At 35.3% G+C, this 24,425-nt stretch overlaps 1 protein-coding gene across 4 annotated transcripts in view; it reads left to right on the top strand.

Annotated features, from left to right (window-relative positions):
* OCA2 (OCA2 melanosomal transmembrane protein) overlaps positions 1 to 24,425 on the top strand; it is a 165,638-nt gene that overhangs the window by 111,146 nt on the left and 30,067 nt on the right. For all 4 annotated transcript variants that reach the window (XM_048963932.1, XM_048963925.1, XM_048963953.1 and 1 more), the window contains 4 exons: positions 2,322 to 2,381; positions 2,989 to 3,093; positions 9,004 to 9,097; positions 20,506 to 20,599. In XM_048963932.1, coding sequence (XP_048819889.1) covers positions 2,322 to 2,381; positions 2,989 to 3,093; positions 9,004 to 9,097; positions 20,506 to 20,599 — 353 coding nt within the window. The remainder of the gene's footprint in view (positions 1 to 2,321; positions 2,382 to 2,988; positions 3,094 to 9,003; positions 9,098 to 20,505; positions 20,600 to 24,425) is intronic.

The following is a 24,425-nucleotide window of genomic DNA, read 5'->3' on the forward strand; positions in this document are numbered from 1 at the left end:
ACCAATTAGTGCAGTAATATCTCTTCCTCTCAGAGTGCGCAGGAAGATCCTGGAGACCCTGTGTGCAGCTTACATCCTTGGGAATCCAGTGGCAGAGTGCTAATTGCTACCTTTCAGCTAGGTGCTCGCAGGCAATTAGCCTGGATATTGTAGACATCTTAAAGTTGGTTGTGTGATTAGTGCTGTCACATCTCTAATGTGATGGGCTACCTGCAGACTGACTATTGCAGGAGCAATGTACACATCCTTCCCTCGCTTCCCTCTTACCTGAATATCTCTTTTGTAGTGCCATGTCTGGATTCCAAAAGGAATGTTGAGTGTTACTGAAAAGAAATACGTTGTGGTGTTGGATAGTTAAATAATAAGGCAGCAGTCTTAACAAGATATAACACCGAGCTCTGTGTGCTGACAACTATGTGTTAAGAAGTTTGTTTTTGAGTCTGAACACAAAGCACTCACGGAAAAATGTGACAGCTCATTCTTATTTCTTTTGCATACATTTTAAAAATGACTTTGATAAACATTGAGTTAATGAGCTCGTATAGCATCTCCAATAGCATCAAGTCAATGCTGTAACTTAAGATTATAAAAAACTGTTAAAAAACTTTATCCTGAAAAGTTAAAGCAATGAAAAAATGTCATTATTTTTAATGTAGGGTGAATGCATGTGTTATTAAAAGCCTTATCACCTGTCACTTGTTTTCTCTATGCTGCGTGTTTAAATGTAGATATAGCTTTTCCTGTGCAATGCGTTGTTAAAAATTAATGCAATCTCTGCGCCAGCATTGCTGGCTGTACTCTAGCCTATGTTTCTCAATGGGAGAGTGCTCCCTCGGATCTTCTCAGTGAGCTGTCCTGACTTGTATGCATCAGAGCTTCCTTGCCTTTACCTCTGCATCTCCCACTCTCTTGGCAAGCTGAAAACTACCAGCCTGCCTACTCTGCTCCTGCAGCAGATGGGTGCTAGTGCCCTGTGCTGCTGGTGGTACCCAGATAGTTGCACACTGCTGCCCAGCTGAGATACAGGTGCAGGAATTGCTGGTCTGGATGACAGCTATGCTGTCATCACCACTTGTTACCAGTTAGGACCTTCATCCATCTCTGTCATGAGATTTGACAGCATGCGAGTTCAATTTTACTTATTTATTTATTCATTTTTCCCAGTGATGACTCTGAAGGTCTCTGTTTGACTGCCTATTGTTTCTGGCATCATGACATGTGAATGCTGACCTCTGCAGCTCTGTGTAGCATTGCTCTCAGTCAGCAGAATGTCTCAGCTAACTGATTTTCTGTCGTGGCAGGAAAACAGAAAGCAAGTCAGCCACCTAGGTTCAGCCTGAATAAAAAATAATGTGATTTTCTTTCCTGAAAAACAGACAGGTCAAGAGATAGATGTATCCCATTCAACCTGAAAATAGTGCTTCACTCTGCACACTTGTAAGAAAAATACAAGCAAAGTGAATTAAGGGCTCTCTCTCATGAGTTAAATTTTTCCTTTCACTTTGTTTTTTGAAGGAATAGATCATTCTCCTGGGGTGTGAGGACTCAGTTTGCATTCTTCTGTTTGCCCAACGAGAATCCAAAGCCATAGCTATCAAACTGGAGTATATTCATGCATGATAGTAACCAGGGCTGCATGAGATATTATACAGGCATTCTGTGCAAATGGGAATTGCTCCCCCAGGGAGGACAGCATGCTGGAGCTGGCTGTCCCCCGGACCAGTGGTTATAGGGACAGCCTCCTCAGGTTGTGTGCCATCACAAAGCTGTTTTTCCTGTCTCCTAAGTGCTGCTGTCTCTCTTCCAATTTCCATCCATCTAAGGTCTCTTGCTTGGTTTCAGCAGATGGGCAACACTGGTTTTTTTACTGGTCTGATGCAGCTGTTTAATAGAAAAATATATTTTGCTTTCTCTTTTCACCTGAGTCTGAACACAAGATGCCTGATTGCATCCGACCTTTTAAACACAATACTGTCTATATTATGGTTACAATTATATCCAAGGTTTTGGGGCCATTGGATAAAAAATCAGTTGTCCTCAGCAAACGTGTTCATTGAAGAATGTAATTTTTACATTTCAGCTGTACTCTAATGCCTGTGCCCCATGCTCTTTAAGAAATCTCACTGCTCTTTCTGGTGCAACTCACTTCTACAAATACAACTACAATTTCTGTCTTGTCTATTCCTTCCACAAACTGCAAAGTTGCTGTAAAAGCTACATTGATGAATACCAACATCTTGGATGAAAATGACTTGTGTTTGCTTATGTTCATTGGAAAAATGTATCCACAGCAAATACCTCATCAGTTGGTCTTTTTTTAGGCTTTGGCTCATCTGCATTTAATAGACTACATAGGAGAACAGACAGCTTTGCTAATAAAGGTATGTTTGAAATATTTACAGTAGTTTATCAGGCAAGGAAAATAGCTTTACTCCAATAGAATAATATTGAAAAATACTTTCATTTTGAATTTTGTACTCCTGCATCAGCAATACCTAGAAGGGATGTTGTACTTTGGGGTGTGTATGTCTGCACACAGCTAGAAGAAATGTCACTATAAATGAAAAAGAAAAACCTTTTCTGTAGGTTAATGAACAACAAAAAAAAAATGCTGAGGTGCAAACAAATACAAACAGTGAAAGAGGACAATTCACAGTTGTGCAGGTTTGGTTTTTTTGTTTTTTTTTTTAGTCTGAAACTTGAGTATCAAAAATATCAATCCTTTTATTTCTATTGGTCTTAATTTCCTTGGAAAAAAGTTTAGTAATTGTGCTATTAAACGACAGGTTATTTTCTTTAAAATGCTATTTTAAAGATTATTTTCATCATTGTTACAAGCTAAAGATTATAATATGTTATCCTATTCAGAGCCTGAAGGAATAATAGGTGTTGGTAAATTAAACTGTAAACACCTGTGTGATTGTGCCATTAGGGAGATGCAGCAATACTGATCTCACAAAGTCATAAATGAACTTATTTTAATTCCAGGTGGTTCCTGAGGACCAGCGCTTGGCAGTGGCCATCATTTTAGTGCTCTGGGTATCTGCTTTGGCCTCGTCTGTGATTGATAATATCCCATTTACAGCTACAATGGTAGGATTCCTTGCAGGTTCTATGTTTCCTCTTCCTGGTGCTGAGAAGGAAGCTAAGTTTACTGGTTATGATGTGCTATGTTGTAATTTTTATGTTGTAATTATTCTCTGGGATTTCATCATTGTTACAAGCTCATTCACGCTGTTTAGGCATCTACCTTACCATTGCTGCTAACAGCTGTAGTTGGCTGTGGAACTAGTTTCACTGTTTGAGTTGAGTTTCTGCATTTTCTCTCCTACCCTGCTATATCAACATACATAGCTGAAAAGTAAAATTGTATTTTGATGGACACTTCCATTATCCATCTGCATCTGTCAATGTTTTCCCTCTAACTTTTTTCCCTCTAACATTACACTAATGTTTTCTAATGTTTGCTAATACTTGAACTTTCTGTTACTAACTTATGTAATTAGTTCATAAAACAGCAAATTTTATTAAACATAACACGTTTTTCAGCAGCTGAGTCTTAACATCAGAAAAGTAGCAAGTTAGTATTGTAACAAATTAGGGCATGATCAGATAGAATTGTTCAATCAAGATCTCTGTTTAAAGTGCAGTAGTTCCTTCATTATACCACAGGAATTATTAATTGTACACCATGTTCTGTGTTCACTTTGAGTCAAGGTTTAAGACACTTCATATAGGGCCTAGAACAGTTTGGATAAATTTGCAACTGCTTTGTAATTATTTGCTACTATGGTACTTTGGTTTTATTACTGTGGTGTTTCCTGTTAAACTATATTGATTTAACAACAACAGACTGCAAACAATAGGCGTGAAGAGGAATACTGGTTCAGGATGAGTCACCTTCAAGCAAACATGTAAGGACTGTTAAGCAATAATGCAAAAATCTTAGCTTAAAAGGTTCTGCCTCATATCTAACTAGTCTGTGAAAGTTGGTTTGGAGTAATAAAAAGGACCAAACAGCTGCATTCACAGAGATCAGTAAGACTTCGATGTATTTTGAAAGGAAAGAAAGGAAACTTCTTTTAAGGAGAATATGAGTATACTAAAAATTCCTAAATGGTACAAACCAGATTAGTTTATTATTTGAAACATCTTATCCTTATACATCTTACCTCACCTTTTCAGTGCAACAGTGCAAAATTGGTGGATTATTCTTTGCTCTGGACAAGAGTAAACATGGCACAACATCACTATCAAAAGTGTCAGTGGATTATGGAATTTGTGTATTGAGGCAGTTAAACTGGATTCTCTGTGAAGATCTCAGAACTGAACAAGAATTTTAAGCTACAGGGGATGCTTTTGAAAGCATTACTTGAAACGGTGCACTGAGTTGCGGAAGTGAATTAGGTGATTATAAATTGTTCACTCTTACTGTTCCTGTCTTGGTAAAACTTTGTATTAAACTAAAATAAAACATTGAATCTACACAACGACAAAACAGTTTTCAGAGCATATCCCCTTTTTTTGCTTCACATAACTTGTCATGAATGCAAAGGTCATAAACTGCCCCCCAGAAAGATGAAGAGATTGAAATTTATTTGCTGTACAGTAATCCCAGGATTTTTACAGTCTTTTCAAGCACTGGAAAGTGAAGATACAGCTTTCTAATTAAGAGTATTTGAATGATTGTTTATTACACTTAATTGCATAAACATGCCTAGCAATTGTGATAGCTGTCCACACATTATAGGAAAATCAATCTTCTTTTTTTTTTTTTAATATGAATAAATTCTACTGTAGCAAATTTTGAGTTAGTCATAGCCCTTGTGGGAAACTGTATGAATTCTGTATGCAAAGAACTGTGTTGCAGTGACAAATTTAATATATATAAATGTATCTGGAAGCTGCATTAAGCAACCCACAACATGTTCTATGCATAAAAAATTAATAATCCAAAACCTTAGCTGCCAAGTCTTCAGCATTTTAATTCTAGAATGGCAAGGTTGTGTTTTTTTTTTTTCCCCATGTTGTATATCTAGCCTTTGTCTGAGTAACAAATGTGGTGAATCATGTTCTGATGCTCTATGTGTCATTCTATTAACCCTCTGATTTTTAATTCCTTTTTGAAAAGGCTGAACTCACAGTGACATTCCTTAACAAGAAGATTCATTCATTTTTAAAGTCTGTATTTTCCTAGTATTGTCATTTAAATAGCCACAGATTTCTGCCCTTAGAATGTTAGGTGATGTGATTTAATTATCAGCACGCTCTTTAATTTAATTGACATGTTTTATCAGCTGCATATGCTGGAGCCATCTGCTTATATTTTTATTTTATTGCCAGAACTAAATATATAGCCGTAATAAATCCTTCTCTTAGCTGAGCTTAAATACTGTTTCCTCAATACAATGTAACGAGCAATTTCAATTAATCACCTGGCTGCAAGGTGACTTGGTCACTGACAGGTTGTTGTTAGAAAGCAGATAATTTTGGGACAACTATTTGTTACCTCTAAAATATCTGAATCATTTCATTTACACTGCTGAAAATTTCATCAGAATCTTATATTCTTAGTGCCTTTTATTTTTGGATCTTCTTTCCTTCTGTCCTGCTGAAGATGTATGTTCTGCATTTCAATGCTCAATAAATGTGTAAGACTGAACCCTAGCAGACTGTAGACAGACCGAACATCAACAACTCAAGAAACTAGAAATAGCTTTTTTTTTCCTATTAATGCACATTCTCTGCAGTTTGAACAGAGAAGACATCTTTAACACATTTAGCTCTTAGCAAAATGTGTGCTGTGAAACTTCAAGTTGTAGAACAGCAGTGACTCCTTAAAATAAAGATGTATGTTGCTGTTTCACCATCATGTTGCATAAGTAGACAAGATGGGAAATATAGCTTGATGCCTTGTACTGTGCTGCATATATATGTCATGAACATGAATGAATGTTTAAGTTGTCCTTTTTGCATGATGGTAGTTTGAGATTACTTGTACAAAGATTAAATTTGAAAGGAATAAAATTAAACCCTCTCAGAAGTAGCTTATGCCACCCCAGGAGGAGAGTAGCATTGATAGAGTAGAAGTGCCTTTCCTCTTTGGTCTCCTCCTTGCATATCTGAGATTCAATAAGCTAAGCTAAATTATCATTTCTGTTTGTATTTCAGAAAAGGGTCTTCACAATTTCAAAAGAGCTGTTTCTTCTGTCTCCTTCACTGGGAGAGTGTCATGCTCATGAGCAAGCTTTTTCATAAACATATTTGAATAGGATAAAGGCCTTGATTCAATTTACTCTTTGGTAATTAAGAGAAGAGGTTGTGGCAGTAAGGTGTGAAAATGGTAACAGTTTGATCACATTTTTGCTTATGAGAAATGCAGTTTAGTATCAAAATAAGATTAATGACTGACACCTTTCTGTATCGAGTGTTTGAGAACACTCTACTTTTTCCAAGCACATTCATTATTTCTGATAGTTATGTTGTTTTCTTTTTTTCTATTTACTTGGAGATGGATAGTCATATAGAATGTGTGAAGGTGATTAGGCTTTCCTTTGTGAGCTGTACCACACATTTTATTTAGATTCTGCCAATCAAGCTGTAATGTGAAGTAGTTCAATACCAAACTTTCCAGCAGAGCTAGAAAGTTTTTAGAAACTAGTCAGATTACAAAACTGCACTTTCTCTCGTTATGATGCAATGAATCTTTGTGCTTAAAAGATGATAAAGTTTGCAACCTTTGATCACAAACTTTCTTCTAAGTTGTTTTTGTGTCTTCAGTCAATAGGGATTTATTTATTGATCAATGAGAACTCATGGAGCTGAGCTCCTTCAGTAAACAGAAGACTAAACTTTCTGATGGGAGCACTGTGCATTTCTAGTGCAAATACCTAGCAGAGAATCACCCATCTGACTTTCTGCCAGGAATCTCTGCACTGCTTCTTCTCATGTTCTTCATAGTGCTGTAATTAGAGAGGGGCCCCTGGAGGACTATAAGCCTCTGCTTGGCACACAGTTCTCACCAATGGGGTGTGAAAATGGCATTACTTGCTCTGCACTTGAGATCTCACTGGCACCAGCTTTAGGATTGAACTCAAAAGCAAGAAAATAGGATTGTCATTTTAATGCCTTCTACATACCTACCTTCTCCATGTCTGCAGGGCAGAGCATGACAGAAGGAGTCATCTAATTTAAAAAATGTTGCTAGCCTGCATAGTGCAGGATTGTGTCACGCATCTGTAGTACATTGAGATACTTGCAAATAATTCCAAGGAAGTAAATAATTGTCTCTGGTTCTTGGGTCAAAATTGCATAGCAGGAAGAAATGCTGTATTTAAATTGAGCTAGATGTCTTAATTCTGGGATTTGTTACTTGTGTTTGAAATTATTTCATTTCATGTTGAAACAAAACACCGTACTGAAATAAATGCAACCACAATTAGAACTGCATATTGTGCTCTGGAAGTGGTGGTTTGAGAGAAACAAAGATTGAAATCTTTCATGACTTTATCATGGAAAAAAAAAAAAAATAAACAGGCAAAATATCTGGCATGCTCTTTTCTTCAGGCCTTAAACAGAAATATCTATCTTCAGGCAGTGTACAATTCAGGAATAACTGTTCAAACATTACCTTATCTTGGTTAACCAATAAAAGAATTTAGGAGGGATGATTAGCACCAATGGCATTAGGGAGGGTGAAGTAAGGGATTTCACAAAACGTACATATTGTTTCTCACCAAAAGAACACATGCATTCAGAAAATGGTGAGCCTCATTCAGCCATAGAAATTGAGAACATTTTTCAGGAAGCAGCAGCTCCATCTCTGAGATCAGACTTGTGTAATGTATCCAAAGGACAAAATGGAGGATCAAAAGTGATAACTGTAACCACTAATGTAAATTCTGGATTCTGAGAAAGCATTAATTTTAAGACAAATCACAGTTATTTCCATATATCACTTTCTGCTTGGTTTCTCACTGTTTCATTTTTGTTATTCTTAGTCTCTCCTTTGGTCTAATAAATTTCTGCACATCTCAGAAACAGGTCAAAAATACTATCACCTCTCCCTTTGCTAATGACCATTTTTCTACAGGCACTGATTAAGCCTTTCTTTCAAACCAATCAGTTACTCAATGAAGTGGAAATTTAAAAAAAAGTTTTCCCCAACTAAAGCTGAGGTTTCTTAGGTTTGAATGTTGGTAGTGACTGAGATCTAGGGCTACTGGAAATCTTGCCTGCTGCATGTTTGGTCTCCATACCAATTGCCTGATGAAGTCGGTAATGTTTCCCTATGAACCTGATTTGATTTACAAATATTTTTTTCCATAGTGATTTATTTTTATTTGCTAAAAAATATTAAATGAAATTCATAAAATTTGCAAATATTTCCTAGGATAAAATATATTTTATATATATATATAAATATAGATATGTATATATTTTTATATATAAACATAATATTAGTCTAAATAATAAAATAGCTCAACTCTTCTTATGAATTCAGAGGTCTGTCGCATTGATGTCTGTCAGTTTTTTTCTGTAACAGATCAGACACCTTTGATTATAACAAGAATCTAAGAATATTTTAGTTATTGATGCATTCTATGCGGTTGGGTCCAGGTCTAGGCATCTCAGCAGTTTCCAGGTAGAAGAGGGATGATAGTTCTGCCCTTCAAGTTTCAAGGACTGGAGGAGGAACTGCATATAGTCACTGCTAGTTCTCTGTTGAAATAGAAGGCTCCAATTGGATGCACTCAAAACCTTAAGGGATCTTCAGTTTTTTCAGCAGTCAACCTGTGACAGGATTGGCCTGACATTACAAGTAACTTCCCTACACCTTGTGGGACTATAACAGTCAGTGGCAAAACTGAGCACAAACCAACAGTGTTGTGCAAAGATGCTCATTAAAAAAAAGAAAAATCGTTATTTGGATTTGCTTGTATTTTAGTTGTTTGCTTAAGCATTGTCTCCTGAATCTTACTCTCTTTTCTTCTTAAATCACAGATTCCTGTTCTTCTCAATCTGAGTAAAGATCCTGATGTTAACTTGCCTATTAAACCATTAATATTCTCGTTGGCCATGGGTGCATGCCTAGGAGGTAAGTGTTTATGTGAGAAGGCAATAACTTTGAAATTATGTTAGGTATTAACTGTTTCAAATATGTTTAATTATTTCATTATGCAAAGCATAGTGAGGGCCTGATGCTGCTCTTTTTGACTTCAAAGAACTCCTTGATGAGGATCCCAGTCAGTGTGTGCTGCATACACCACAGTCATATTTTTGCCATTTCTCTTTGAAGACTATATCTGATGTTGCATTGTCTCCAACAATCTGAATAAAATACAAGTGCACAAAGCAGAAGTCCAGATGGTGCTTATGGAGTTCTGATCTTTTCTGAGAGAAAGTTTAAAAATATATTTAGTTTCCAGAACCGAGATCCATCATTGCTCACTGAAAAGATGCAGAAAATGCATAATAGCTGAGATCTGAAAGCTTGATTCAAAGCCTAATGAAGTTGCTAGGAGGTTTTCTGGCTGGCTTACAGAAATGGGTTGACTATCCATTTGCTGAGCTATTTAGTCCTCCTTTCTCTAAGGAACATCTCACTGAAATATTTGGGAAATGTACCTCAAATAATGAAAGTTAATAGCCATTCTTCTAATACCCATCTTGATATTAACTGGGATTTCTTGCACTGTCAGTTCATTAGTGTAAAACAAGCAGATGGCATTGTTACTGTATATTTTTTCTTAAATTAAAAATGTACCATGTATCTATTGTAGACTCAACATTTCCTCTCTATTATAATAACAAAGGAGAATAGCCTTCAAGTAATTTTTAAATTAATGTTTATACTTGATTACTCTGCTATATGTTCTGCAAATGGCATATGAAACTTTCATGACGCAGTAACAAGTACACTAAGTGCAATTAAAATATGTAAAATTTTAATGGGAAATAGTGTTAGTATTGTTTTCTACTACTGAGAATGTTAATGCTAATTACATTGTACTGAACTGTGTTCTAATCCATAAATACTTAGGCAGTTAAGTTAAATAAAGTTAAAATGGATAACATAATTTTCAATGAATAACAATGAATCCAACCCTTTCTCCTCCTCAGATCCTTGAAATAGTTTCCTTTGTTTATGGAAATTAAAGCCAGAAACCATTTTGTGACTAATACAAGTTTGGATTCGTTAATTTAGTTAAGTGATTGCTAGTAGAAGTGACCTTAATACCAAACAAATATTATAATGATGCAATTTACAGATTGAATTTTAAGAGCATGTTGCAAAGACAGGACAATTTATACTAAACAACACTTATTCATTTTACGAATGTCTTTTTTGTACTCATTATTACTTATCACATTGTGACGTTAATCTGCAAATCTGCTCCCTTTTAGAGCTAGTGATCTGAATATTCAGCATGTCTTTATATAGATGTTTGCCATGAAAAATCACCTTTCTTCTCCATTTGCTAATCACCAAAGATACTCTGATTTCATTAAAATTTCAGATTAAAAAAAAAAAAAACCAACAAACCTCATAAGGAGCTAAAACTGATGAGATTTCACTGACTTATTCTAAGCAAGAGACACTTTACCTGCTTTGGAGTCTTTACGTATATCAGCTGATACTCCTACAGTATCAGTCACTGTGTTAACCCAAATTTCTTAATTTGATTTCTTGAAGTATTGCTGGTGCTTAACACAGACTTCTGTGTTTGCTGTATAACACAACTATACAAATTTAATTAATATAGAAATTGTGTGATTTAAGGGTACTACTCAAGGAATGTTCATTTTTGAAAATAGACTACCTATAAATACTGTGATAAGTAAGAGCATTGTCATTATCTGCAAAACTTTAAACTCTCCAAACAGTGCTCTATTAGGATAAAGCTGTGTGAGTGCTGATACTAGCAAAGATCTCATGGGAGTGTAAGTCTGTGGAATTAGTCCCAACTAATTACTCCCCTCGTCAAAATCAGAAGCTAATGGATAGCAGTTTATAGGTAGGGAATGGAAATGATAGAAAAGATTTTCATTTGAAAGTTCTAGCAAATATTCAAAAAAAGGAAGAGAAGAGGCTTTAAGAAAAAAAAGGAAGTTTGGCCTTTAAAATTACACTGAAGTGTTGTGAAGGAATTCTCAAGGTAGGATAATCTCATTTTGTAAGGCAGAGATGCAAATTATATCATTATACTCTGGTGCTTAAGGCAAAAGATTGGACCTTATTATTCCTTATGCAACCAAAGGAATATAGCAAGCAAGACTTTCTGTAGAAGAATCTGATTAAATAATACATTAAAAGTATAGATATTGTAAGTAGTTGTTTGCTGCGTATTGAAGAGCTTCAGAAAAAGTTGGATAGTGTTTCTGGGATTCAGGGTGAGCACTGCACTATGCTTGCTTATGTGTCCATGAAGAGAACATCGTCATTTGTGCCTGTATGAGAAAATGCCATGAAACTGAAAAATTTCCAGTGGTGCTGTTACTTTTTTCTGCTGCCTCAAAGCACACAGTCAGCTACTGGTTTAGAAGATGATGGGATGAGAAAAGACTGTAATTTTCTTTCATTGCTATAGCTGTTGTCCTGGAAATGAAAGGACTGAATCAGTCTCAAGCAAGATGGTGAGACCTTTGCCAATATAACTGCCACGCTGTTGTGATCTTTCAACACCATCTCCCAAAAGAAAGATGCTTCTATTAAGTTTCTCTCTTTTATGGCATGGGGTTCAGACACAAGGTGTAACCAAAAATAGCATAGATGCTCCTTGCACTTATAAAATCTATATCTGGAAGTGAGAAGGAAGGAAAAATTCTGTTTTTTAATCAAGAAAGCCAAGAACAATGTCAGCCATTGGCAGTTCCTGGGGAGGTGGTCAGAATTTAGAAATTTCTGGGTCTTCCTCAGAGTTTGTAGTTCCATTCTGGCAGAAGTTTTCTGTCAGGTGGGGTTAGCCTTATGCATCTGAAATAAAAACATGGTAAGCCATCAGGAAATCTAGTTCTGCAAATTTACACTTATATTTCTTCCAGCTATCTTTAGGAACTTAAATGAAGTTGTGAATTAAGAGTTTGGCTGCCCCAGGCTCCCATTTGGTGCTGGAGAGTGTGGCACTTCCAGGAGGCAGATGTTTACCCATCCACTGAAAATGTCAGATGTTCTTTGCAGAGTAGATAGGAATCCTTAGCATTCAGAACTTCAAGAGCTGAGAGGGATGTCCAAAATTAGAGCAAATTAATTCAGAGTTTGGGGCCTTTTTATTTGTCAGTTCTTCTGAATGTTGATTGACCCCATTAGCTCATGTCTGTCTGGACATTTACTGTCATGGTGACCAAGTAATAGCTGGAAAAATTGTATTGCTCACATGGCTTTTTCTGCAGTATCTGATAGTAATTCAATTATACTTTGAAAAGAGCAAAGGGGAAAGAAAACAAGAAATTTGAAAGAAACTGAAGGAAACAAAGAAATAACTTCAATTATTTTCTGTGGTGCTCTGACAAATCTGCATTCATATTTATTTCACAGGAGAGGACATTGAATAAAGCTTTATTCATTAATGCTTCCTACTCCAGTATATGATGAAATTATGGCATCTCTTGAGACTGAACTGTATGTGGTCTTTCCAATAACATGAAGGGAATGCTGCTCTGAAATTCCGGAGGATAAATGGAAATTGCTAGTTTCAGCAATTTCAGAGTGAGAGGAGCTTTAATCACATTGCTTCTACTGCCTTATAAGTTTTAAAATAACGAGAAACATGAATTCAACTCAGTGTGTAAGTGCATGATCAGAAATATATCTATTTGTAATTTCAATTGTGTAAACAAAATTATTTTCTGACCTGAAGAAGTTTATAGCTAAGACATTGTTTGAAGGACTTCTGTACATTTGATATATGTGGCATTTGTTTGCCTTGTAATCTATTTCTTTCTTTCATGATGTATTAAAAATATATTTGTAAAAGTGAAACAAACAAACAAAAAAGGATTCAAACTAAAAGGGGGGGAAGATTCAGACTGGATATAAGGAAAAAATTTTTACAATAAGAGTAGTGAAGCACTGGAAGTGGTTGCTCAGAGAAGCAGTGATTGCCCATCCATGGAGACAGCCAAGGTCAGGCTGGACAAGGCAGCTCATGCTGTTTTCTAGAACAGCCAAGAACTGCAACTTTTTATAAAAATCTAAGCACAGTTTTTTTTTTTTTTCTTTTTTTTTTCCACAACATTCAAACTCTGGGACATTTTCATACTTTTTCAGTATGAAGTCCTGCTTTAAAGCTCAGCGGTACCATAAAGTCCTTGATGTGAAAACCATGCTCATTATCAGAGCTGAAGGAGATCCTCTAATCTTTTAAGATTACTGAAGATAATCCTCATTGGCGTGAAAGAGATAGAAAAGAAAGCTGTGAATGTCAAATAGAAAAACAGCTAAAACTCTGTGAGTCCACTTGGCAAGCATATCATTGTCTGTATTAAGGAAATATCAGAGACCTGCTTAGGTTTATGACACTGAGCTAATAAAGAATCAAAAACCATATTGAACCTATCAATTTTTCTTAGCATGGCCATTTTTCCAAGTTTGAAAAGATAACTTGGCAGACATATATATATATATATATATAGATGGATGTATGTTATTAAGAGTAAAATATGAAGTATATGGGGTAAAAGATTATGTTTTATGTCACCTATACTGATGAGAATTTATAGTTTAGATGGTAAATCTTGGATTTTAAAATGGAAAGGATGAGAATCTGTATAATATGCAGAATTCACTTGATACTGATAAATTTGAAATTCTTCTACTGTCTTTGTAATCTATGTAAAGTGACTGTTTGTTATAGAGTTCTGCAAATTAGAGGAAAGATAATGATCAGTGGTGACATTGGAGACTCCTACAAATAACCTACAGAGTTTTGTTTAATATTATTTACTTGCCTCGTGCACTTGTTTATAAAAAACCTGAAAACTACAGAGCATCCTTCTTGAAATCCTCGGCCTTTTTTATTTTCAGAATAATATAGAATATTTAAACTCATGATGTTGTATTGGTGAGTCACCACAATATAATAATACAGACTGTGCAGTGCTATCAGAAGAGGTATATTCAGTTGGAGGATAGCATTCAGGCTATCACACAGAACAAGACAAGGAAGCTACAGCAAGCTCTGAAACTCTAGGTGCAGAAGATAATACTGTTCTATCTTTCTTACCACAGCAGACACTTTCCAGATAGTAAACCCTTTTTTGGAAAAGGAACAAAATGGTGCTGCTTGCAACTGTGTTTGGTAATGCAAAAGAGAGGAGGAAAAGAAATCTGAGTCTGCAATATAATTAATTCAAAGTAATGAATCAGATTGCTCCATCAAACACTCTCTATGACACTAAAGGAAGTTGTAATTGTGTCTTGGATATATATTACTTAAACGTGTATTGTAAAATATCTGCAGCACAATTGCTGTTAACACACCTAAAGTGAAAAGAGGCACTCAACAGGAGTTGTCAAAGTATTTTAAACAAGGCACTTGATCCATAGCAGTGTGCTCTAGATGACACTGCTTGAAGCAATGGGGTCTTACTAGATGATACCAAGTGGTCCCTTCTAACCTTAACCATTCTGTGATTCTGTGATAGCAAAACATAAAAGCTAGGCTTCAGTTGAAAGTCAGTTTACGTTAAGTAGAAATCTGAATTTTAAGCGGCTGAACATTAAAATAACTTAATGGAGAGACATTCATTTAATTTTGAGTAATATTATCTTGTTCTGCTCAACTCAAAAATAAGTCATAAAGTTCAATAATTGCCTTTTATTCCAGAGGACTATTCAGAAAATGTTTTCAGTGTAAATGAAATGTATTCAGTGTTTGGTCCCTAGTACTGAAACACGTGAAGAAGCTGTGGAATGGAACAGTTAACTTCTGAATGTAAAAATCAGAGAAAAAAAAATGAGTAAACTAGGGTTTGTATGCAGCATTGAAGGTTTTAAATTTAACCTAATTGAATATATTTTTCAGGGCATGAAGGAATTGAGTAGCAGAACTTAGACTTAAAATATTTAAGTCTAAAATATTTACCCTATGTGAGTTAAGCTGACTTTGCGGATACAGATGGTTATGGTGAACTTGTATTTTATGTCTCTTCTGCAGATGTCTTAATTTGAAAGAAGACTATGGATTCATGTAGCTCATTAACATAACAAGTACAGGATGTTCAGCAACCTGTCTAGCTTATTACACACTTCTGGTAGAAGACAGAACATTTAAGTTTCACCTTTTCCTTTCTTTGAAAAATAAAGTAATGAAAGTTGAATAGCACTCACGAATACTTACAGTAACTGTTCTGCTGGTGGTAAAATAGTGGTAGTAGAAGAGGGTAAGGTTTACTTTATTTTAGGTGTTGAATTGAATGGTCAGGTCAATTAACTCTTTGAGTAGTTAAGACTTTGATTCATCTTCAATGTTTACCCTATGAATTTATTATGTAGACATTTCAACAGAAATATCCCTTTCAAAATATTTCCAAATAGGTAAAATTAAAAAAAAAATAGTTACTATCTTATGATTGAAGACTGTTTGCTGAGTTCATGCAGACCTTTTCTTTTTTACTGCTTGTGAGCTGAGGTTCCTGGTTATTGTGAGGATTAGCAGTGGTTTAATTAGCCTTGATTCTGTAATTCTTTTCTGACTGCAAAGTTTGATTATCCAGAGCTTGTAAATTTTTACACATTAAAAAAATTAGAAGATACTCAGGAGTTGTACGCGCTTAAGAGATTAACATAAATGTCTCTGTTTAGTGAGGCAAATGTGGATCAGATTTGTGTAAAATACAAAATTTGTGAAAGCTGTGAGGGTTGTTTCTTGCAAGGCTAATCAAAACCATAACTGTTCCGTGTTCAGTTCTGTAGACAGGTTTATTGTATTTGTTTGAATCATGTTTCCAGTAGAGAAATGACATATTCTATGGGATAGAAGCCGCACAAATCAGTCTACCTATGCCTAACTATATAAAGCGCATAGGAGAGTGCACAGCATTTTCTTTTGAAAATTGATAGGAGGAAAGGAGCTGGCTTTCTTACATAAGTTATGGATAGATGCTTTAATAGTAGAGATCGATTACATCAAAAAACAGGGATGAGAAAAAATTATTAATGGTTCTGTAGTTAACTCTTGGTTTTGAAGTGAGAGCACTTGACTGGAACAAAGCTGCACAAAGAGATATCCCTAAATAAAGCTGTGGCTTACACAGATGGTTTCCCAAGGCTGGGGCAAACCTACTTTGTGGCTTGTCTGTCTTTTATTGTGGCTGCAGGATACTGAGTTTCATGTTTGCTGTTGAAATAATTGGATTTAAGAAAAATAATAAACACTTTTCTCTACTGGTACATTGCTAAATAACAGCCTTTGTTCAGTACTTGATATGAAAATTGTGTAGTCTTTTTCTGTGGCAATACACAACCAGAGATACAGGGATGAGAAAAAGCAGAAAGTCTATTGGTTAGTTCAGGTTGAGAAGTGGTGTGTGATGCTCAGAAGAAAGCAAAAAATCTCCATAATCTATCCCCTTTAAAAATTGCTGTTGCACAAGATACTAGCTCATTTATATTTTGAGAACCCATCTTTATGATGCTATTATTTATTTATTTATTTATTTATTTATTTTCCCATGCCAGGCAAAATAGCTTTATTTAATTCCCTTGGATTTCTCAGTCTTTTCAGTAATAAACACTGATCCTGCTAGACACTTTAAAAGTAGTTCTCCAGGCAAACATATTAGGAATGCAGCAGACAAAAAGGCTAGGCTTGCTCTTGAGAGAGTAATACCAAAGATGCTTCTAAAAACCAGTGGTATTTAGATGCAACATATGTGTTGCTGCCAAGTAACACAATGAGAAAAAGATTTAAAGTAAGAGGAAACATTATTGATGTAAACTGTCTCCCTTTTCTTGTTATGATTCTTTCCCAGCTTCCCAGCCCCAACTTTTGAAAAGACTCTTAAATTCTCCCAACAGTGATTTTCAGTGCGTTGCAGAGTGTAATCATGTAGATGAACTCTGCTAAAGCAGAGGCTGGCTGAGCTCAGGCAGGTGTACTAGGTATGGGGCTTGAATTTAGAAATGTTAAAAGTAGTGATGTAGTGGAGGGCAATAATAAATAATAACACTGAGTGGAGAAGAAGTCTGGAAAAAGCAGGGCTTTTGGATATGGCAGGTATCAAATCAGTCTTAAGTAACCTTCTCAAGAGCCTTCTGCTTTTATCTCTAAGTTAGATGAATATGGAAGATCACATTTTTAAATGTGGGCTTTGCTTTCAAATATTTCTTCATGAATTTATTTTTAACTAAAACTGTTGAATACTTTCTTATACTTGAAGTTAATTTTGCATTCTTTTAAGATATTCAGAGTAATTTCCTGTGAGAAAATAATTTTTTTTTATCTCTGCTTCTGGGCAGAAATAGTAGAAGACCTTCCATTATGCTTCTGCAGTGGTTGTGCAAAGCTAGGGCAGGTACGTGGAAAAATGAGCGTGATCCATAAGGATTCCTCTGCCATTTTATTCTCTGTTGTGTAGATAACGTCCTCACTTTAAAGATGTCTGAATACTTCTGAGATCACACATCAAACATGTTTCTTTTTTCTCTTGCATTAAGAAGGAAGGTTCTCTTGATTTCATGGTTATGAATTGTTAAGCATAATTGGCATTAAAAGGATGCCTGCAGTGTACCAAGAGAAAAAAAAGGTAGAATAGGTATGAAAGATACTATATATGTCTTACCTCAAACATATCACCTTCTATTGATATTAGAAATATTGCATTTATTTAACTGTAAGGAATATAAATTCTTGGTAAGTATATGTGTTGTGATAAAGGATGAGTTGCAGTAGGAGTCATCAAAACTGGTGTTTTCTGATAAATTCACTGGTGTGCAATTATAGCTTGAGCATACAAATAATTAAATAAGAGCCTTCACTATGTGTTTTAATCTTAATTATTCTTAAGGCTGAAGATGATATGATGATGAAGTAAAGATTCTGTGAAATGCTAGAAAATGCTTGCTCTTCATTTGCGTCAATTTGAACAAATTTAATGTGCATAGGATCCCATTTACATCTATCTAGTCTTGACTTTTCTGTGATTCAGAGGACACAGTGTCACTGTTTCACTGCTGAGTTTAATGCCTGTCATTAAAACGGATGTTCCTGGAGGAGAAACAAAAGTTTGTCTTGGTTGATAATTTCAGTGCAGTTCTTTGAAGCATGAGTAACCAATACCTAATTAAACTGCTCACACAGTCTGAACAAATGAAAAAGAAATACTACTTTTTCATATAACCTTAAAGACATGATTTCTCCTCTAGTGACTTCTACTCAGGGAAATCAATGCAGTGGTGATGCAGAAGCTCTTTCCATAATACCTCATTATCTGAATGTTCTACAGTAGCTCCTGTACAGTATGGAAGACTGTGTGTTTGGAAATCCTGGCTGTATCTAGTCACAGCCACGGGAAAAGTATAATTTCAGTCCTGCTCCTTTAATTTGAAGCCAGAGGTATATTCCTTGTCTACAATAAAATTATTCTGATGGTGAAGTCTGATTTTGCTACATGTAGAGCAGACTCTTACAAAATGTTGGGAGAATGTAGACTAATAATTAGTATTGGAACTGAAAATTCTTGAAGTATTTCTGTTTTGCTCTTCTAATAACTTCAGCTGTATTAATTTGCTCTGGTTGTGTATTAAGCCACATGCTTTGTGTTTTGCCTTTCTTATGTGAAAGCCTAACAAGAATTCTGATTAAGTTCTATTTCATATCTCTGAGCATATATTAACCAAAATACACTTTGAGCCAGACAGGACAGAGTAAATAAGCTGTGTTGTTTCTTATGACCAGTACTGCTCTAGGCACTGTTTTTTAAACGTTTCTGGCCACTAGGAAGATAGATCATGTCTTATCACCACACTTGTGATGACATGTAGTGAATCATTCTGTGTGATATGAAAATTAGGTCACAAGTAGCCTCTTGTTACTCTTACAAGAGTGCTCTACAATGTTTTTATGATCTGTAGGGATATACTCTTCTACTGACGAGCAGTCCCACTAATGTCAGGAGAGCTCTTTAGAGACAGAAAGGACTGTTGCACTCAGTTTCTTTGCAAAGTTAAAACCTTAAAAACAGCAAGTAGGAAGCTCTTCACCTAGCATTGTTCAATAGGTCAAAACAATTAACTGTAGCTTTAATTACCTTCTGAGAATTTTTTTCTCAAACTACAAGTATCTCCACTGAGCAATCATGTTTAACAGGGCCAAAATGAGAAGAGTAACTGTAAGCCTTTGACAGTCAAACACATGAAGACTTGTGCTTAGAATAAAGGATATTTTATGTATAGATGTATAACAAAAGAGGTGACTTGCTACAGTATAAAAGAAAAAAATCTTTCAGATAGTTTTCTCTTTTTTTTTTCCAAAATTTTAATGAAACAACAGAATATAGGAGTCATTGTTACTTCCCAATTCATGATTTAGAGCAGAATTATTTGATGAAGACATCTGATTTGTGGAAGTGTACAACTTTTCTTAAGTCTAAGGTATGACTCAGGGGAAAGCTATAGAAAATGAGTCAGTCCTTCTGAGCCTTGAATGCCTAACTTTATGTTGTAACTTTGTTGAAAGTTTAGAGAAAACACAGGAGTGAATTAGTTACTGGCAACAGCTTAGAATTTAAAAAAAAAAAGAAAAAGGTATGTAGTTCTTTCAAGAGGATTGATGCACTTTATAAAAATGATATTATTTTCCTTTTGCATGTACATGTCATAAGAGGGCCTGTATAATGTAATTTGTTGACGTTCAGTGAGTAAAGTGTATTCCTTCCATGTTAGAAAGAACTGCTGTAGTTTGGCAAATAAACTTTATATGATCTTTTTGAATTCAACAGATAGGTGTTTGTCTTCCAGTCTCCAGATTTTTACTTATGAGAAAAAAACAGCTATGCAATCCAACCAGCAACTAATTATCCTAATTGTATATATATAAAAGACTCATTTGTAAGTGTCATTACTATGTGGGGAAAGAAGGCATCCATTTTTCATAAAATCCCCTAATGTTTGCTGAAGATATTATTGCAAAATTCTGTTTTCTTTCCTGTATTATTTCATCCTTTGTTTTCAACTCATCTGATGGAATCTTTTCATATATAAAACAACAGCAAAAAAATCAGCAGGTTTATCTGAATTCAAGTCCCTAGTGTTACTTTGAAGTTAGACTGATATTAGCTTCCTTCCCTGTTTTCCTGTTTTATGTAGAACTTGAGAATGGCACCAGGCTGAAGCTATTTTTAGGATGTAGACATACTGTCTGTGTGTTTCTTTTCAAGTCTATCCAACAGAAATTCATTTTTCTTTTCCAGCTAGTACATCTAGGGACTTCAGCACAGAATAGACAGCATAAGTGTAAGAAACAGAGCGTAACTTTAAGCCACTATCTGTCTTCTGAATGGCAGGCAATGGAACACTGATTGGAGCATCTGCAAACGTTGTTTGTGCAGGAATTGCTGAACAGCATGGCTATGGCTTCTCCTTCATGGAATTCTTCAGGTAAAATTTTAAACTTTTCTATTTAAATCTGTCTTTTACTTTCTTTATGCAAACAATTGAGCCTCCAGTGAGAAAATAAGTGGGAAAAGTCTGTTAAATAGACCTGCTTTTCTGACAGGTTTTGGCCACTAAATTGTGAGCGGGAGTCTGATCACATAGTTTTTATTTAATGTGGATAGAATGTATAAAGATGTTGTGATTACATGTGGTGGAAACCCCAGGAGAAACTAAACTTCAGAAAACCCTGTTTTGATCACCCTCAATCTTATCTTCAACGCTCTAGTTTTTCTTTACAGTTTTCTTTATTTTAGTTTATATTCTCTATTAGCTTTCCTTTCTATTGTTTATCTCAGAGCCTTCAAACCTTTTTGACTAATGCGATTAATCATATGGGAGTGTCTGGAAAAGAGCCAGTGATAAGATAATGCTTACAGCACACTTTAACTCTCTTCCCATAGCCCTCTGATAGTATATTTTAGAAAGACAGAATACCCTTCAAATCAAATGCTTGATTTTCAGGACCTTTGATATTGCATTACAGTCTTACATAATACAAACTGATAAATAACAGACTTGGATTTATAAACAACAAAAGATGGTGATAAAACAATAATGGTCTTGTTTGGGGCTGCTCTGCTCATATTTCACAGATATTCAATCTGTCATTTTAGGATGTAATTTGCTTTTAATATTAAGTTTCTTCAGCGGAGGTTCAGGTTGGACATTAGGAAATACTGCTCCAAGAAAGTGGTTAAGCACTGTAATAGTCTGCCCAGAGATATGGTGGACTCACTGTCCCTAGAGATGTTCAAGAAATGTTTCAATGTTGTACTGAAGGACATGGTTTAGTGGAATATATTGGTAATAGGTGGACAGTTGGACTATGTGATCTTATAGGACTTTTCTAACTTTGGTGATTCTAGAATTGTGAGGAAGGATGCGAGAATTGAATCCAGAGTGATCACAGAAATGTAGTAGTGGAATTAGCAAAAAGAAAGTAAAACCCCACTTTTGCTGGCGTCTCAGTCATTGAGCAGGTAGTTAAATGTGTTTCTTCATAATTTGCCTTAGGAAAGTATTTGTCAAATGTTCCCCAGTTCAGTCTATTTGGAGGCATGTCATAGAATCATAGAATCATAGAATAGCAAGGTTGGAAACGACCTGCAAGATCATCTAGTCCAACCGCCCTCCCATTCCCAGTACCACAAGCTACTAAACCATATCTTGTAGCTCCTTGTCCAGGCACCTCTTGAACACTGCCAGGGATGGTGACTCCACCACCTCCCTGAGCAGCCATTCCAGTGCCTGACCACTCTCTGAGAGAAAAAGTTTCTCCTAATGTTCAACCTAAACCTCCTCTGGTACAACTTCTGGCACTAAGACATGTTACATTTATCCCTTGAGGATTTTGATCTTCCCTTTATTCATGAAGGCATCCTCAAAGCACAGAGTGATTATTTTCTGCATTTCTTCTTTTTTTTTGCCCCAGATTTCACAACCGATGTTCAGGGCTCCCTGTTGTATTTCTATCAATTCAACTAAATTACTCTCCTCTTCCACCTTGGAAAGTGTTTCATAAAACTATATTAATGTTCTTTAATCTTTCCTCTTGAAAAATCTTGTTTGCACTTGAAATTTTCATTATCATTTTAGTAATTTGGAAGACGGGTCTGAACACAGTTCTTCAGGCACAGTCCCCTTATTCTGTTTTCCTGTATTGCAAAGATAAGATGAAATATGAAGTACAGAGCTATTTGCTTTTTTTTTTTTTTTTTTATTGTTGTGTTGTTTTTGTTTAATTGTGCCATTTCAAATTCTTGCTTAATTTACTGTTCACTGTTAAACTGAAGATTCATTCAGCTTTCCTGTTACTTCCCATCACAGAGTGTGGGTATATCTCTTCTCCCTCTGCTCTGACTCCTTCAGTTCTTTTTCCCCCCTATGTTGAGTTTCTAAACATTATATCATCAGAAGGCAGAAATAAAAGGGGAATTATGTGATATACAATCTATTAAGTGAATTAGAAGATCAACACAAAGAAAGATATTAAGTGTAAAAATAAAAATAATAGTAAGGTTTGGAAAAGGTGATAGTGAGTGGTAGGTCACCTGCTTGGTCAAGCTAGATGTCAGAGCAAACAAATGAGTGTGCTTCTGGAGAGAAACGATTTTGTACGGCAGTCTTGATCCTGTAGAAAACATCAAATTTGTTATTAGGTAATTGCTCATTGACAGCACAAACAGTAAGCAGAAGGCAAAGAAAAATAATATTCATAGTGTGATTTTTAGTCTGGTTATTAAAGAAACACACAATCATAAAAAAAAAAAAAAAAAAAAAAAAAAAAGAAGACAATTTAACATAAAGGAAAGCTCCAAATGTAGAGTGGTACTCTTTGTCTTAACAAACAGTCAGATCAGAACAGCATAGACTTCCTGCCTGGACAATTTTCAGAGGTTGTCATTGAATTTTGCATCTATTAAGAATACAGTAGAGAGAAATTTTCATCTTCTTCAGACATAACAAAAAAGAAAGAACATTGAAGATAAGTCTTCTAATCAAGATGCTATGTTTCATATTAGCGTTTCATTTTTACTGATATATCTCTGAGTCTGTGATATAGCATTACACTTGGCCAATCTACCCAATGGAATTTGAAAATGGCCCATAGAATTATTTCTGTTACTAATAAAAACTTTGTCTCCAACTTCATTACATAATGAGTACTCACTGCTGTAGGACCTCTAATTATCTGTTTCTACATGCTGATAAAATTACCAGCTTGATTTTTAATATTCTCTTTCAGAAATGCATTTATTATCTTGTACATTTACAAAGTATTTCAAACACGGTGTAAGTCATGTTCCCTCATCTTACTGCAATACAATACCAATCACCACTGTATGTCTTTGATACATAGCATGATTTAAAAAAACAAAATAGATAAATGTTCAAGCTATAGGGCAGGAAAAGAAAGTGAGGGTTATGTTAAATGCTTTAATTTTATTTAAAGCAAATTTTGTCTGACTGTGAATATATCATGGTGTAGAATATATAGGTAAAGAAAAAATGAACTGGATAACCATGTAGTGCAATGAGTATATGGGAGAGATTATTTGATACATGAGGAAATCAGTCTGTCCACAGGAAGAGAGTACAAGCCTGGGGGGCCTACCTGAGATTATAATGCTAAGGTTAACTGGACATGATCCTGAAAACATTGTGCATATTTTTAGGTTTTTCATTTTTCTGTCTTTGCTCTCTCTTTATATCGTATCTGAACTGCTGTTCTCTGTTTTCACTGGGAGTAACAATAATTTGAAAGTGTCAGAAGATATTGGTTTCTGATAATAGCTTCCTAACAAGTTTGTTTTCATCATACGATTTGTGTTGGGAGATATTCACAGCAAAAATATTGACTGTAGGATATCTCATTTATCCCTGCTTGAGAGCATTCACCCATAAAGGCTGTGAAACAGTGCTTTTGAGAGCTATCATTCATGCACATGGGAGGGCAAATTTTGTGTTCTTTGCTACCCCCTGTGTAACCTATTTATGCAACTTATTAAAAATAGCATTTTTAAAGAAACCATTGGGCTCTGTAAAGTCATACAAATGTCTTTACTCAGTGATGTGTTAGATAGCATTAGTTTTCTGCATTCCAATTCATTTAGTGTCATTTTCCCCTTTTCATTGTTATTAACACCGTTCTATGCCAAACACTGCTCTGTTTCAAGACTGATTCCGATCAAAATAAAACCAGCTCTATTACCTTAAGTGTAGATTTTGATGGTTGAGACTTTAGTCAAGCAAGATGATATTCAAACAC

Source organism: Lagopus muta, chromosome 1, assembly GCF_023343835.1.
Source record: "Lagopus muta isolate bLagMut1 chromosome 1, bLagMut1 primary, whole genome shotgun sequence".
Classification (NCBI taxonomy): domain Eukaryota; kingdom Metazoa; phylum Chordata; class Aves; order Galliformes; family Phasianidae; genus Lagopus; species Lagopus muta.